General features: G+C 37.0%; 1 protein-coding gene across 2 annotated transcripts in view; it reads left to right on the top strand.

Moving 5' to 3' along the window:
- LOC307030720 (CD82 antigen-like) overlaps positions 1–7027 on the top strand; it is a 48414-nt gene extending 41387 nt beyond the window's left edge. For both annotated transcript variants that reach the window (XM_079667335.1, XM_079667336.1), the window contains exons 6-9: positions 3832–3930; positions 4976–5149; positions 5259–5342; positions 5799–7027. In XM_079667335.1, the coding sequence (XP_079523461.1) occupies positions 3832–3930; positions 4976–5149; positions 5259–5342; positions 5799–5876 (435 nt within the window). In that variant the 3' untranslated portion in view covers positions 5877–7027. The remainder of the gene's footprint in view (positions 1–3831; positions 3931–4975; positions 5150–5258; positions 5343–5798) is intronic.
- The last annotated feature ends 7129 nt before the right edge of the window (positions 7028–14156 follow it).

Below are 14156 nucleotides of genomic sequence, written 5' to 3'. Positions count from 1 at the left end.
TGTCAGTGGGGGAGCCGGGCGTTGTTTAAGAGGCCGGTAGCGGAGGGGACAAAACTGTTCAGGTGGCGAGAGGTTTTGGTCCCCTCCCCTCCTGCCAGGGGGGAGGGGGGTGAACAGTTTGTGTCCAGGGTGGCAGGGGTCGGCCTCTATCTTCCCTGCCCGCCTCAGGGTTCTAGAGGCGTGGAGGGATGGCAGATTGCAGCCGATCACCTTCTCTTCAAAGCGGATATAACACACCTTCATCTTCTTATTATGTGTCCACACCCACGATGTGTCATAACAAGCAGAACTATGTTTGTCACTTAAAAACAACACATGCTGTGATTAGAAATGTATTCTACGCCTCCCACAAATATTCAGCTATAACTGAGAGTAACATGTGGTCATGGGACACCAGACAACTTGAATTGAAACTATTGCCTTTGTGTTACGTCGCCCTCTGGTGTTTTAATCTGAGAAATTGTACAGATGAACAGAAAGAGCAGAAAAGAGATTAATGTAACTTTTGAATTTAAATGCGTTTTACGTGTGTTGGCCTCATTATTTTTGCTTTTCTAACTTAATACGATAATCATTTCTAAGTAAAACCTTTTATATGTTTGCTGATGAGTTCTCGATCACATTTGACCAAGTTGGATGATGTCCAAAGAAGAAGCAGTTCATAACATGTTTATCTGCTGAGATTATTTTTCCAGGCCAAACAACATTTATCTGCCTCTTAAAGAGTTCTGTTGGCTTCAGTTTGGGACGTACTGCACTTTATCTTTTATCAACAATAACCAGGGCAGTTTTAGAATAAAGATATATTTTCATGAAAAGAGAATTCATGATTTATCATGGATGACTTTCATTTGTCTGTAAACATCTTATCAGAATACATTTTAAGGGTCTTGAATATGATATCTCTTTGCAGAAACGGGTTTGTGAAGTTTTCTGTGAAACAGACACTGAAACAACAGCTTCAAAAACAAGAATACATGAGAAAAAGTTAAAAAAACAAACACTAAAAAGTTAACAAATGCTTTATAACCAATGCATGTAGAAGCAGAGTAATGCATTTCAGCCCTACTTTACCTTCCAATATGGTAGAGTGAGGAGTATTTCTGATGGTCTTCATCTTCTCTCATAACCAATAGATGACGTGTGTGACTATTTAGTCAACTCTTCCCTCTTTGGCAGAAACTTACCCAGATAAACTTGTAGCTAAATCAACACTCAAGAACGAGTTGTAAATATGACTGACAGAGATAATCTGTTCGTGTTCGAGTCTAACTGACACGGTGGGCCTGTGCCGTGAAATAATGTTTAACCTGTGGTCCTTTGTAAATAGTTTAGTACATTCATTGTACAGAGCAGCACTGTAATAGCAAGAGGATTTTGTGCACACTTTTTCTCTGCTCACTACTTCAGACTTAGATGTTTAAATGGACAGTAATGAACTCTAACGCAAAACATCTGTTTCCCTGAGACAAGACTTTATGCTGGGCTCATATCATACAAATTACCATAATTACCAGTTTCAACTCATAAGTACCGTTTATGTCAACATCCAGGTTGTAATTACAATCGGGAAACTCAGATCTATCTAATAGCTTTAACAAGTGCTTAAAATGTAAAATAATGTTTTTGTAACTTCACATCAAATAAAAAATCTTAATTTTAAACTCTTCCGGTGACGAATATCCTCATCATATGGCAGCTGCGCTGTGTACATTTTAATTTAATTCTTCATTCATTCTCGTAGTTGTTGTTTTTTTACTCCCAACTGTGACTGGTGCGTATTGTGATTGAGAAGGCTCTATGAAAGTTTTTTTGCGAATATGATTCAAACTGTTCGACTTACGCCAGCTGGGCAGGGTCTTTATAGTTTCTCGCCCACACATATGGAAACCTAAAATAATGATGTGCACATTTATGATTCGAAAGCTGCAAGAAAATCTCAGAAGCTTGCTGATACAAATTTCCCGAGGCATAAATCATCTGAATCCAATAAAAATGCGACAAAAAGGAGGAATTTGGTTCTTGGGAGTGCAGGCAGATCTCTGTTTATTGTATCTGAACGTTTGTTGGAAGCGTTTTTCAGCCACTTTGCTTTTTCTGCCAAAAAGAATCCCAGGCAAAACCTCCAGTTGAAAAAAAAAAGAGTATCTGCTTTTTCAGCATGTGTTCGCCGGAGACCTTGAGTGTCTCAACATTCTTGGATTAGAGATTTAATCAACAATTACTCTCAGATTTTCTGTCTGGTGTGCAGCGATTTGGATAATGAGATACATTTAAAGGTGCTGCTGTATTTGGCTTCTGATTGAAATGTTTCTGTATATCCTAAAGATTCGGATTTCGCAGATCTGGATGTCAAAATCTTTACCACAAGAATTCAAAGCTTATGTTTGAGTTAACAAATCAAGACATGCAAAATAAAATCGGATTGTTGAGAAACACAAGTCAAACGAGAATCTGATCTATAAGCCATTTTAGTGTTGTTAAACGCCCATAAAATTCCCTCTTTGTTAAGTAATGCTGCTGTTTTTGTTAAAATGGCTTAAACCTAAAAGACGGTAACTAAGAACTATTGATTATTTTTTTATTTTTGAGAATTAGACAAAGTTGATAGCACTCGTGTTTATAAGTTAAATATGAAGCTACAGCCAGTGCTGGTTATGCTAAGCTAGCTAACTGCAAGATGTAGCTTCATATTTAACAGGAAGACATGAAAGTGATATCTTAATGTCTCTGAGTGAGAGATCGATACCACTTATGTTTTCTACAGTAAATATAAAAGCTTGGCTCTTTCAAATAAGTTGTTTTACACACAGATTAAACAAACAAGATATAAATAAAATAAAATCACTAGACACAAATATACACTGTTTCCACAACCCATGTAAGTATATTAGTAGTAGATCAAATATGTAGATAGATATGTCACTATATGTAGCCTACAGATGTCCATTTTCACTTTCCACTTGTCACTTTAACTCATTTCGTACTTCATAATTTAGATGACCAAATATGTAAACATGCTGACAGTTATTTTACTCTTATTTTTACTCATCTCCTATTTCATAGTCTTTTATTATTATTATTATCATTATTATTTTAATTTTGTTCTTGATTTTATTTTTTATTTTATGAATCTGTGTGAATCTGTGCTGTCCTGTTTTTCACGCTTACCCTGTTGCTGCTTGCACAACTGAATTTCCCCACGGGGATTAATAAAGGTCCATCTTATCTTATAACATGTTACAGCAGGTTTTGTTACCTTTGGAGACAGCCATGTTAACTGTTTGGCTATGTACTGTAAACTAGTTTGCCGCAAGATGTAGCTCCATATTTAACAGAAAGACATGAGAGTTGAATCTATCTTATGTCTTGCTCTCAGTATGTTTACAGTGGGAACAATGTATTTATTTACTTTAACTCCACATTTATTTATATTTTAATCACACATTTTGCAAGTCTTCACCCCTCTTTTATGCTATAATATGCATTTTATAGTGACGTTGGACTTACCAAGGAACTCCAGAAGTTTCACTTTTTTCTCAAGATCTTTTTTCAGAACATTCATGACCTGCACCTACAGGATAAATTGTTAGAATAAAATCAATCATAAAACAAGCATCACTATCGAACAGTCCAAATAACTAGGGGGAAAAAACAAGTCAGAAATATATAATGAAAAAAACTATAAACGTTGAATAGCAAACAAAAAAAAAGCAAAGTATTTTGCTTCAGATCAAGCAAGCTCAAGCTGATTTTTGCCTCTTCACATTGCTGAATCTATACTTTGCATCAAAATACATTTATTTTATGAACATAATTGTTTCGTTTCAGTTAAATGAAAAGGTGTCAAAGGTCGTGGCCCAGGTGCTGGACAACTACTCTGGCAACAACTCGACCACGGAGCAGGCCTGGGACTTCATCCAGAGGAATGTGAGTTGGAAAAACTGATCCAGGCTTCGATTCAAGATGCTCTTTTTGTCCTATAATTCTATCTCTTTTTGTCAAAAGGATTTGATATCATGACAGAGTAATACAAACTAAAGTACAGAAAGAATTGTTCCTGTTATTCAAAGATATATCTGGATACACAGGCCTCAATTTACAATAGATTCATGGATGAAAATGAATAATAATAAAAAAAGAATATTAAAATGTTCTCAACTGCCACACACATACTGTAGCAAAAAAGGGAAACAACGCATTTGAACAGCAAAACCCATTAACTCTTATCTTTTACTACTGACCACAAAACTGCGGAATTCAGGTGACCTCTGAATAAGGCCACTTAAAGGATAAGTTCTTTTTTTTTTTTAAATCTCATCATTGAAACATATTTTCCTTCACTTAATTTAATTCATCAATTAAAAAACTATAAACCTTCAAGTCATGAAGGTGCTGTAACACCGGTAATAATTGACTTGTGGCTAGTATGTTGGTTGAATTGAACAGAAGGTGTGCAAAAACCTAATTTCTAAATAAAGTAACTAAAGCTGAGTAGAAATGGCATTAAAGGTACAGACCCAAGTAAAGGTATGATCAAAACAACATATACGAGCATTCTAGTTGACACAGTAAAACGACACAACTTTGATAAGTTTAAACAACAAAACTGCTTGGTTAGTTTTAGAAAAAGATTGTTGTTTGGGTTGAAATAAGAAAGTGTGTTACCTATGTAACGTAGTGACATGGTACAACTAACATTGTAACTTAGGTAAAACAACCTAATGTGTGTACTTTTAGTTTCTAAAGGAACACATTTCCTGGATGAAAGTCTTGGGTTTGTCAGACCAAACCCTGAACCTTGTCATCTTTCGTGGGCTTTGACTGTCTTTATACGGTGACAAATGACTTCCTCCTTTGCTCCAGTCATAACTACTTAAGCCACTAGAGGTTGTAATGAGCTGCATTCAATGACGACCTATAGGTCAAGTTTGTTGAGTAAGGACACCTTATAAGTGTATTTCTGTGTGTGTAGATGGAGTGCTGTGGCTGGAGCAGCCGTCTGGACTGGAGTGGGAACGAGGTGATCGTCAACAGCTCCCAGCTGCTGTTTCCCTGTTCCTGCCAGAACATCTCGGCCTTCACCGGGAACTTCTCCGACAGCAGCTTCTGTGAGGCTCAGACGCCCGACTGGCCCGTATACGACACGGTAAACACTGTTTTTCTATTTCTAAAGGTTGCATTAGTTTCCTGTTTACTGTTACATGATTGTGTTCTTCGTGTATTCATTCTTCTGTCTTCTGATTACTCGCCTTCAGGGTTGTGCTGCCAGCGTGGAGAGCTGGCTGCACACCAACCTTGGGGTCGTTCTGGGTATCTGCCTTGGAGTGGCTCTGATTGAGGTACATTGTCATGGTCTTTCTATAAAGTTGCACTAGGGGCACAAAGTCTTTAGGCTGATCTGAAAGCTCTCAGTACAACTGGCGGATAAAACAATCAACCAAGACAAAACGGAACAACCACACACTGATGTGATTGCAGATATGTTCTTTCTTTTCATGAATTAAAAAACAACGCTGTCTATTAAGTACTTTAATGTAGTGACCACATAGTAAAAGCCCCCATACATCATGTCACAGTACAAACAGCATATTCATAGTGAGGCTGCGGCTTACTTTCAAAGAGCCGTTACAAACAAGTACGTGTTTTAAAGATAAACATTATTTATATTTTATGTTTTAGAGATAGAAAAAGTTTCGTAGACATACAATATTTAAAGATGTGCACTCATAGATAAAACATGTCTTAAAGATGAAAAAGGTTTTAATGAAGTATTGATCTATGTTTTTGTTTGACAGCTGGTGGGGATGATCTTGTCCATCTGCCTGTGCAGGAACATCCACAAAGAGGACTACACCAAAGTGCCAAAGTACTAAAGCAGCTGACTGGAGGAAGCTAACTGGTGGAACAGAAAGAAAGAGAGGGAACCTTCAAATAATGCATTTTGTTCACCATCTTGTATTTGGTGAAACATTTGTCCAAATGTAAAATAATTTGTTTGTTTTATACCTTGTTAGATTATTCTTCTCGTGATCAACTTCCACCTTTATTTTATTTCTGTGACTTTTTTTTGTGCACTTTAGAGAGAGATGCTGAAAATGATTTTGATTACATTTATACAAGACTACATTTGATCAGGAACCTGTTGGTCCCGATTAAAGCGTCTCTGTAAATGATCACTTCTTGATTTTAGTTTCCCCCAAAAATCTGAAGAGAAATTGCATTTTTATCGTCTGTAGCGTAAGAAGCTAAGCTAACATTAGCATGACAACTGATTTGAAAAACTGGAAAAATCCTCTGTGTGAGGCATGTTTTTTTGTTTTTTATACACCAGCGTTCTGAGTTATTGTGAAATGTTTTTAGTCATTTGTACATAATTTTAGTCATTCTTTGTGTGAATTTGACTCAAAAAAAGTTTTATTTAGCAGCTGGTTTTTAAAAGTTGGCAATTTTTTGTATATTTCTTTTCTTAAATTTTGTCCTGGAAATAATAGAAATAATATGGTACTAAAGAGGAATTTATGATGCTTGTTTTGTGAAAGTATCACTCAGAGTTTACAATTGTCTTCGACAAGCAAAAACAAGATTTTCCTTTTTTAAGATAGCTTTAAGTTTATATTTGACCTAAAATAGATCCAGTTTAAGGAGTGAAATGTTTTTTTTTTTAACTGTTTTTGAAATATATGAACTTAAATGTGGAAAGGGGATACAATTATTTAGGCAGAAGAAATATTTTTAGCAAAGATCCGTCTTGGAAATTTGTTTATACAGAAAAATCTTTTGAAATTCCTTTATGTAAACTTTTTCATTCTCATCCAAGATGTGGTGTTTTTATAATGTACAAATCCAGTTCCTGGTTTCTTTTTATGTACAGTCAGTATGAAAAACAACCCATTAACCTTTATAATAGTTTCTTAGACGGAAAGGGGACGTATGTTTGTAACTAGATGGACTTTTGGTAGCTTGATACGCAAGTGTGTACTCACAACATTCATCCTTTCATTTGACCAATAAACTGATTACAGTGGCTCGTTGTTTGTCTTTAATCCACTTTCTGAGGTCGTAAAGCGGCAATCATCAAAATTGTATTATTTACGAATGAAATTACTGTATAGTGTAAAATAAATGGTGTGTTGCCTTTAAAGGGCCCATGTCATGCTTTTCCCGTTATTACAGCGCTGCAGCATGAGAGAGAGAGAGAGAGAGAGAGAGAGAGAGAGAGAAAAAAAAAAAAAGAAACGGTTAGATAAAAGGCAGGAGCTCCAACAAGCCGTTTAGGACATAGTGAATACATGCTGTATGAGAAACCAATGTGAGTTTGGAAAATTGCAGAATATAAATCTATTCTATTTCTAGTAGACCTCAACAATGGAATTATGATCAGTAGAAATGGCCATGACATGGGACCTTTAATGATTTGATCTATAGACCATAAAAATAACCTGTAGTAGTTTTGAAAATGGGTGTAGTTCAGCTTTAGTAGCCTGCCTGAAATCTACCAATCTTGGCAAAAGGCATTATGGCGTGATAACTTGACCCCAAATTCGATATATTTTAGTTTTTGTGGTATTAGTGTTTTTATTTCAATTTTATATTAATATTTTATGAACAATTAATTTGTTTCAAATAGCTTTTGTGTCATGTGACTCCTTAGACACAACTCTTTATTAGATTGTAATGCTTTTTTTGTTATACATTTGGACTTTATGAAAATTCAGCTTTTTTCAATTTGTAAATTTGGCTTGCATTGTATACCTACATTACAATAATAGGCCATACCTCTTTTTATTTGGATTTTGTTCCACCTTTTCTATTAATAAACAAACAATCCACATGAATAAGTGGACACATACTTTGTGCAGTTCCTGTGCAAACCACCAGAGGGTAATGTCACTTTGCATAAAAACTACACCACATACAGAATAAGTGATAAAGAAATGAGACAGCTCTGAGAGTGAGGAAGTCCTCGGAAATGTTCATTTAGAGATGCATATGCCTACTAATAGTCCTGGTAAGTTCCTTGCTTAGACAAGTTATGCAAAAGATGCTGCAGAAAGTATGATTGACATGTTTTAAACGCCCAATGTAGTTATTTTAAATGAATACAGGACATAATATGCTCCAAACTTTTTTCAATAAAGCTTATTTTTATAAAGTCGAAAATAGATTGTTTAAGTACAAGGAGAGCTTGATTATTCTATGTATAAAAAACACGTTTATATATTTGGTTACTTTTCATAGATTTCATTCTGATTTCTGACATAATTCAAAACGCATTAAAAAGACAATTCCGCCTTGTTACAGATTATTAATAAAATGTGCATTATTCATAGGAGAGAAATGTTTCCCTCATGTTTTATTTTATTTTGAAAAAAAACCTTTTAAAAAACAGTATTTCCCAAAAAACAGAAACAAACATTTAAAAAATTGTCCAATAACAAAGTGAAGCCACACACCCACCCCACACTCTCTCTCTCTCCCATGTTATTCCAACATTCAACTGCTGCCCAGAGCAAGGAGTTCAGAAATCTTTGCCAAAACTCATCATGTATCCTACACAGAAATACACACACAACCTGTGCAAACAACTACAGTTATGAAAGAAATACAGCAGTCAAAAGTGCCTTGGCCTACCTCAGGAATATACTGTTATCAGATCATGTGCAGCTTGTGTCCATGTAGTAGCCTGTAACGAGATAATATATACTATAGTAAAGCCAATGTACCTGAGGGTGTTGACAGCATATTGATGGATGGTTGATTGGTTGTTCCAGATGTGTTCTCTTCCCTGGAACATGTGACATGCTCAGGAAGTGACTAAATAAAGTTACACACACAATCACGCCAGACGTCCTTCAACGCACACGGTAGAAACAACAGCTGACAGGAAACAGGCAAGACACACGGTCCAGACCAGTGAGATCACCATCAGCCATGTTAAGCATAATGTGATTTCACCTCACAATGAGTGCCGTTGAATGCACAGAGAGGAAGTCATTAGTGGTGTGGATATGAGTCTGTGTAGGGTCATTTTGATGAATCTCTGCTGGTGGTTCACCAACACTCAGGAAAAGTTCGGAGAGATATGTGATTTTCACAGCAATAAAACACTTGATGATCTTATAGAATATGATGTCATTGTAAAAACACCTTATAGAAAAGTACCTCTTGGCAGTCAGCATTTTCCCAGTGGGCAATATATTCCTGGAACACAATAGAGTGGTGCAGGAATGTGTCCCAAAACCAGGAAATTAGTTAGCATTTACAACTTCCAATTCCTTGTCCTCTCTCTTTTTTTTATTAAGACAACTGAAATAGGGTCTGTGGTTATCACAAGTAGAAGAGATTTTCACTTTTTAGTTTGACAGCATAAAATAGGATGATGTAGTTTGTTATAGCCTAGCGTTAGCTCTATACTTCTGGAGATTCCATTTACGCTACAGCTATTATAAAAGTGGTGTTAATATGTGGAGGTTATCCTGGTGAACAAAAATGTTGAGTATCATAAATGTGTGTTTGCCCCTTATTTTCAGCAATATTCCAAAATCCAAAGGAAATCGCTTAGATTTTTGTCGAGCGAGCCATTGCGAAGCTATCATTTCCTGGTGAAAATACAAAAATATGTCATAACTGCACCGCTCTATTTCACTAGATCTAAGGATCATATCTCTTAACTCTGTAAACAGACAGTTGTTACTGGACAATTAAATACACTGCCATAAACTAGTAGGGGTTATATCATTATTTTTTTAACAGTCTGTGCCTGTTAGCTTGTATATGTGCTATCAATGTTTTTTTCCGTCTGTTGCATGTTTATGGGTTTGTATTCAAGTGTATTTCATTTGAAATGTGTGCTTTAATATGTGCTGTAATTTGGCTTGTATGATTTAGCTTAATGCCATCTACCTGCCAGAGACTTCAGTTGAAAATAAGCCTACATGTCTAAATCTGGCATATTTACATCATGGTCTCAAGTACCCATGTTAATTAATGTGCTTTTGTCTCTTTTTAGATAAATAAATAAAAAATATATAATAAATTGCGGTGAATGGAACTACACATGTACACAGCAGTAAATCAAGTAATTAAATAAAGCATAACCTTCAACATCTAAAGCAGTAGAATTAAACACACACAGCAGAAATATTAACCCAAATACATATAATAGTAAAACACGTTTTACATCACTAGGGATACTTTTCATACTCTAACTAGATTTAGCTGACAACCCCGGTTTTGAATACACGTCATGTTATGACCACCCAGCTAGAATAATTCAATTGAAGCTAAATCAGGAAATAGCTCTGTAAAAAAATGTATGCTTTAGTTGGGTAAACATTTTTTGTTTTCCTCATGATAAATACTTTGAATTGATGTTTCGAACAGGAGAGGATTTGATTTAGGTTGAAGCTTTATTGACTCATGGCAACACAAATGTTTTGGAAAATTCTTTCATATTGGCGGCTGCTACTGCTACATGTAGGTTGTTTTTTGATGGATTGGCCCTTGAAGTGCTGCAAGAATCATTTTTTCGTGTCCTTCGGGCTTTAAGCTCGACACTCTGCTCCTGGTGCCATGTCCATGAGGGTGATGTAGCATGGAGGAACTCACCTGCAGTTATTGACATAGCTGTAAAAGGTCCACAGGGTCTCCAATGTGTCTTTCCCTGCATCAGAGTGTTTGTTATTCTGTATGTGCTGAGTCCTCCTCCTCCTCCTCCTCCTCCTCCTCCTCCTCCTCCTCCTCCTCCTCCTCCTCCTGCAGCATCAGAACCAGAGGATTCATCAGCATGACAGGGAAGGTTTGGGCTTCTGTTTGCCTACAACATCTTTAATGACACCCTTAGTATCTGGAGTGAAATTATGCAATGAGCTCATTTTGTCATTAAGGTGGTTGCTAATGTGTTTTTCCACCTCGTTAACCTAATCAAGAAGTCAAGCTTCACTTCCCTCCCTCGGCTGACAGTGAAACATCAACACTGACAGTGAGGGGAAAAGAGTTCAACGTTCCATTGCAGGGTTTCGATGGTGTTTTCCTCCAAATATCCTTTTATGTTTGTGTCTGATCATTTTATTGGGTTTTTCTGTTGCATCACTAGAGTGGGCACTGAGTGGGTGAAAAACACAACATATGGACTGTAGACACTTTCATAAGCTCAACACAAATCTAAATGTTATTAATAAAATATGCTTCCCCATTGATGTAACACCAAAAACTGACCTACAGTAAGAGCATTGGACCGGTGTTATCAGTGGTAATCAGATTTGGTAGAATGTAACCAAGTACATCTACTCAAACACTGTACTCCAGTAGGACATGTGAGGAACTTGCACTTCATTTGAATATATTCACATTATTACAATTTACTTCTACATTTTTTGGCCAAATGTTGAAATGTGTACTAAATTTCACAGCATTTGTTACTAGCTACTTTGCAGAGCTGAGTTATCACTACAAAATATAATCCAACCAATACATTATAATAGATTTGATTACCCAGCAGTTTATAATATAAAGTAATTACAATGAGCTCAAATTATAATCAAGTAATCTAATTATTTAAAATAAGTATTTTTACTTCTTGTACTTTGATGGTGGGGATTTCATGCCGTTACTTTTGCACATTTACTTTAAAATGGGGGACTTTTCGTTTTATCAGAGTACTTTTTACACTGTATTATTGATACTTTTAATGAAGTAAAATATCTGAGTACTTTATACACCTTATCCTAGTTGATATAGGTTGAAAGCAGCCTGTTGCACTTTAAATGAATGGTCAAATCATCACTTTCACCTATAACCCCTGTGTCCTTGCTGAAACCAATAATAAACATGTTAACTTGTTTTTAGTAACATTACTTCAAAGTATGTGTATTTGCTTAAAAGTGGCAATTTATAACATCTACTGTAAGGGGCTGAGGGGCGGGGTAATCAAAGGCATCTACCTGCCAGGTGGCTCCGCCCACTCCCAATGAACAGTGTTGGGAGCAGGTGTGGAGAGTCACACACCTGGAGCTGATCTCCACAACAAGAGAGAAAAGGTTTATTCAGTGATCCCGAACTGGTAAGGTGGCCTTTTATTGTGCTCAAATTATTTATATAATTGTTTAGATAAAAAAACAAAAACTTTAGTCTGAGACCTTGACTATCTGTTTGATTGATGCATTACCACTGTTTCCCTTTTTCAGTCCAATCCTGTAACAATTATTTTTTCTAACTTATTGCACAAGTTAACGGCTTTAGAATTATGACACCATTTGGCTTTAGTTTGGTTTCCTTATAGGACTGTCTTTTTTGATGTCTGTTTAGGGTCCCAATCTCCTTTTCACAATAAAAGCCCAAGACATATAGCCTGCATTTTAATCTTCCAGAGAACAATTTGCTACAACAAGGTAACTAAATACCTTGCAACTGAATGTGCAAGCAGTTTGCCCCTTTTTGCCCCGTCTGAAAACCATCTGTAGATAACGACCAAAAGGGGCACCAGAGGGAAAATTGCACTAACATTTATGAGGTGGACACAAACACAATTCCTAATGAAATATAATGATAATCTCTAAGATTTTTTTTTGTAAATTAGCAACAATTTGCGAGTGTGTTGGAAAGCCAGTTTGAGTGAATGAGTGAATACGCGATAAAATAAATATCTCAAAGAAGTTTTTCCTGTTGGGCTGAGATCAAAAGTTGCTGTAGAAACAGGCTCATTAAATAAATCATGATGTATGAAGCGGCTACTGAAGAGAACATCCCACTGGAGGGAACTTTGGGTCTTTGCAGACCATTTACATGCACACAAACCTTTAAAACACACTACAGGAAAGGCAACCCCCCAAAAGAATAATAGGGCCTCTTAAATGAAAAGTCAATCATCCTCTCATCAACATTAGCCTCTCAAGTTTAAGAAAAGTTTTTCTGTTGTAAAAGACTTCAAATTGCATAGAACATTTTTGTCCCACAACATCAAACTGACACTTTCCAGCACTCTCACAATCACAGCAGAGACACACATCTCCCCCCTGCTCGCGCCTCAGCGGGCGACCTTTCTCTGCTGAAAGTCCTTGATGCCTGCAGCTCCTCCTGAGGCCTGTCAGGGTTCATACATCAGACACCTACGGCGGGATCGCTGTGCCCATCACATGTGACAGGGGAACACGCTGAGGTAATGGACAGCGACAGAGCAAGACTCAAACTCACAACTCACTGCTCCACGTCTAACTCCCTTCTTCAGAGGACAGCCACACACAGCCAGAATCTCAATTTCACTGGTGGTGGGCGGCTGATTTGAGACGGACAAGCTGTCATGCTGGATGGCAGGTGATGTTTTGGGACGAGGGAGAAAAGAGTAATTTGTATGCAGAGTGAGTTTTCTTTCTGTTTGACTTACGGAAAGGCTGAAGTCTTTTATCTCATCTGTGTCGTCTGACATTCTGTTCTTCAAACAAAAACTGCTGCTGCTTTGTTTGTCTGCACCATATGTCTCTGTGTATTAAGCAGAAGGTGTTGTGACCTTGCCAGACACATTTCTTCGCATATACATTTTCTGGAGATTTGAAACATGGGAATACATTTTTTTGTTGTATTGCAAACAATGTTTTTTTAAAACAAGTGGCTGTAGCCAACCATTGTGCTTCCAGAGAGAGCGCAATCGTTATAAGCTGAATACAAATCCGCTAGATGTGTTATGGTTTCCCACTGTGAGTGGCATCTCACCCACTGTGAGAGCGGGAAGTCTTTGCATTATTTAAAAAATCACACTCCCTTGCAGATTGAGCAAAAAACAAACTGTTCATCTGTGTTTATACACAAGGAGAGAAGGTGCCTCAAAACTGAAAATGTGGATGGCCCACACATGGAGAAGGTGGTGAGGTTTTACTCATGTCCGTCCCTGAACGAGCTCCCTGGTGTCTGTCACACTCTGCCAGCCGGTGTTCTTCACTCAGATGAGGGAACACAGGTGTTCAAGGCTCAGCAGCAGGAGGATGACAATGCTTCTCTGCAGTTAGCTGTGTGAGCTGTAGCCTGAAAACCTTCACACAACAATACCCAGCTGAAATATTGAAATTGGTTTTAGATATTCGAAAGAACCTCGTGTTTCTTGCACAAAGCAAGGGAAGGAACAAATAGTCTTTATTTGTGCAGCACGATGCAGTAAGATT

This window comes from Notothenia rossii, assembly GCF_949606895.1.
Source record: "Notothenia rossii genome assembly, chromosome: 2".
NCBI classification, from domain to species: Eukaryota; Metazoa; Chordata; class Actinopteri; order Perciformes; family Nototheniidae; genus Notothenia; species Notothenia rossii.
Note: the sequence above shows the minus strand (reverse complement) of the source record. Positions and strands in the feature narration are given on the sequence as shown.